The 1,483-nt window shown below is 33.8% G+C and overlaps 1 protein-coding gene across 1 annotated transcript; it reads right to left on the bottom strand.

The window, feature by feature from the left end:
* Nucleotides 1-123: 123 nt before the first annotated feature.
* NAEGRDRAFT_77049 (uncharacterized protein) lies at nucleotides 124-1,345 on the bottom strand (the record flags this gene model as incomplete). The annotated part of the gene is made up of 3 exons (XM_002667994.1): nucleotides 124-727; nucleotides 795-1,020; nucleotides 1,123-1,345. Coding segments are annotated over 3 exons (1,053 nt in total), but the record flags the coding sequence as incomplete, so codon positions are not given.
* Between the last annotated feature and the right edge of the window lie 138 nt (nucleotides 1,346-1,483).

Below are 1,483 nucleotides of genomic sequence, written 5' to 3'. Positions count from 1 at the left end.
GATAATCCTAAAAATCCACCAGTTACTATTTGCATGTTAATTATTGAAATGTGAAAGTAAAAGTTAATTTCTATAGAATTACAAAAATTGTAAACTTACAACCAAGATGATATGAAGATAATCCTAATCCTCCCAACTCTTTTGGTGTAATGAAAAGAGAGGTAAACATTCATCAAATAAGATTTGTTTCGATCCCAACATCAAGTAGAGGAAACATGTCAGCAATGGAATAGGAGATGATAACATTTCATGACTTTTGAAGTTGTTAAACTTATTCTTGAATTTCTGTAACATGGATTTCTTAACAATAATTGGCTCTTGATCTTGCTCTTCTTCTAGTTCATTATTTGATGATATTAATTTGGTTTTGGAAGTTTCCTTATCAATATTATCAACTATCTCTTTAGCAATAAACCTTCTATAATACCAGGTATTCTTATTGGCCTCCTCTAATTTCAAACAACCCAACACGAATGCAACTATGTAAAAGCAGAAAATGAAAAAACTTGGTAAAACGTAAGGGAATCGAATAACGAAATCTTGTATCCACTCTGGGAAGAGTATGATAAAATCGGGATATTGTTGATGTGGTCTCGAAAACAGACCACCCAACACTGGCCCAAGTACAGATGCCAAACCAAATGTAATACTGGTCAATGAGAATGCTCTTGCTTGATTGGTACTATCAGTGATTTCTCCCAAATAACTTTTAACAACTCCTAAATTACTAATTTCCAAGAAATTGAGTTCATTAAATAGTACAATAAATTCAAAGTGTGGAACAGTTAACATACCCATTCAATAAACCAAACAAAAATCTGCAACCACATGCCCACCACAACCATTTAGAAAACCCAAACATTAATCCGCAAATTGCACCAAAGAAAGTTCCAAAAAGTAAAACAGGTTTTCTTCCAATACTATCCGAAATAGTTCCCCAAAAGAATGAGCTAATGAACTGAGATAAAAAGTATGCAGATGCAACCAATCCCACATAATATCCATACTCTGTTGGATTCTCTGTCAGATTAAAATCAGAAATCATGAATGTAATATATGGCATGAGTGACGTATAACTCAAACTATCACACAAATAGATGAAAAAGACGACAAATTATTTACCCCATGGCAAGGGAGTAACCTTTTGTGGCGTCTTCTTTTCTTCCTTTTGAATTTCTTGTTCTTGTTCTTCTTCCTCAACAATATTCACTTCGGAAGATGATGCATCTTTGGTTTCTTGATCCTTTTCTTCATCAGCAACATCATTCACTTCTTCTAAGGCTGTTGTTCTCATCATTGGGGAATTATCTTCATCGTCCTTTAATTCCGCTGCTGATCTAATCGACTCCTAAAGGATCTTAAATTCTGGATTGTAACTGTAAATGTGTTATTACAACACAAAATATCCATTCTCCTCGTCTTCCTTTCACAGGTCATTCTAACTTTCATAAATGAGATGAACCTCAACAAAGACATGTCAGAT

The sequence above is a fragment of the Naegleria gruberi genome, assembly GCF_000004985.1.
Source record: "Naegleria gruberi genomic scaffold NAEGRscaffold_984, whole genome shotgun sequence".
Classification (NCBI taxonomy): Eukaryota; Heterolobosea; class Eutetramitea; order Acrasida; family Naegleriidae; genus Naegleria; species Naegleria gruberi.
This window is presented reverse-complemented; position numbering and strand designations above follow the sequence as displayed.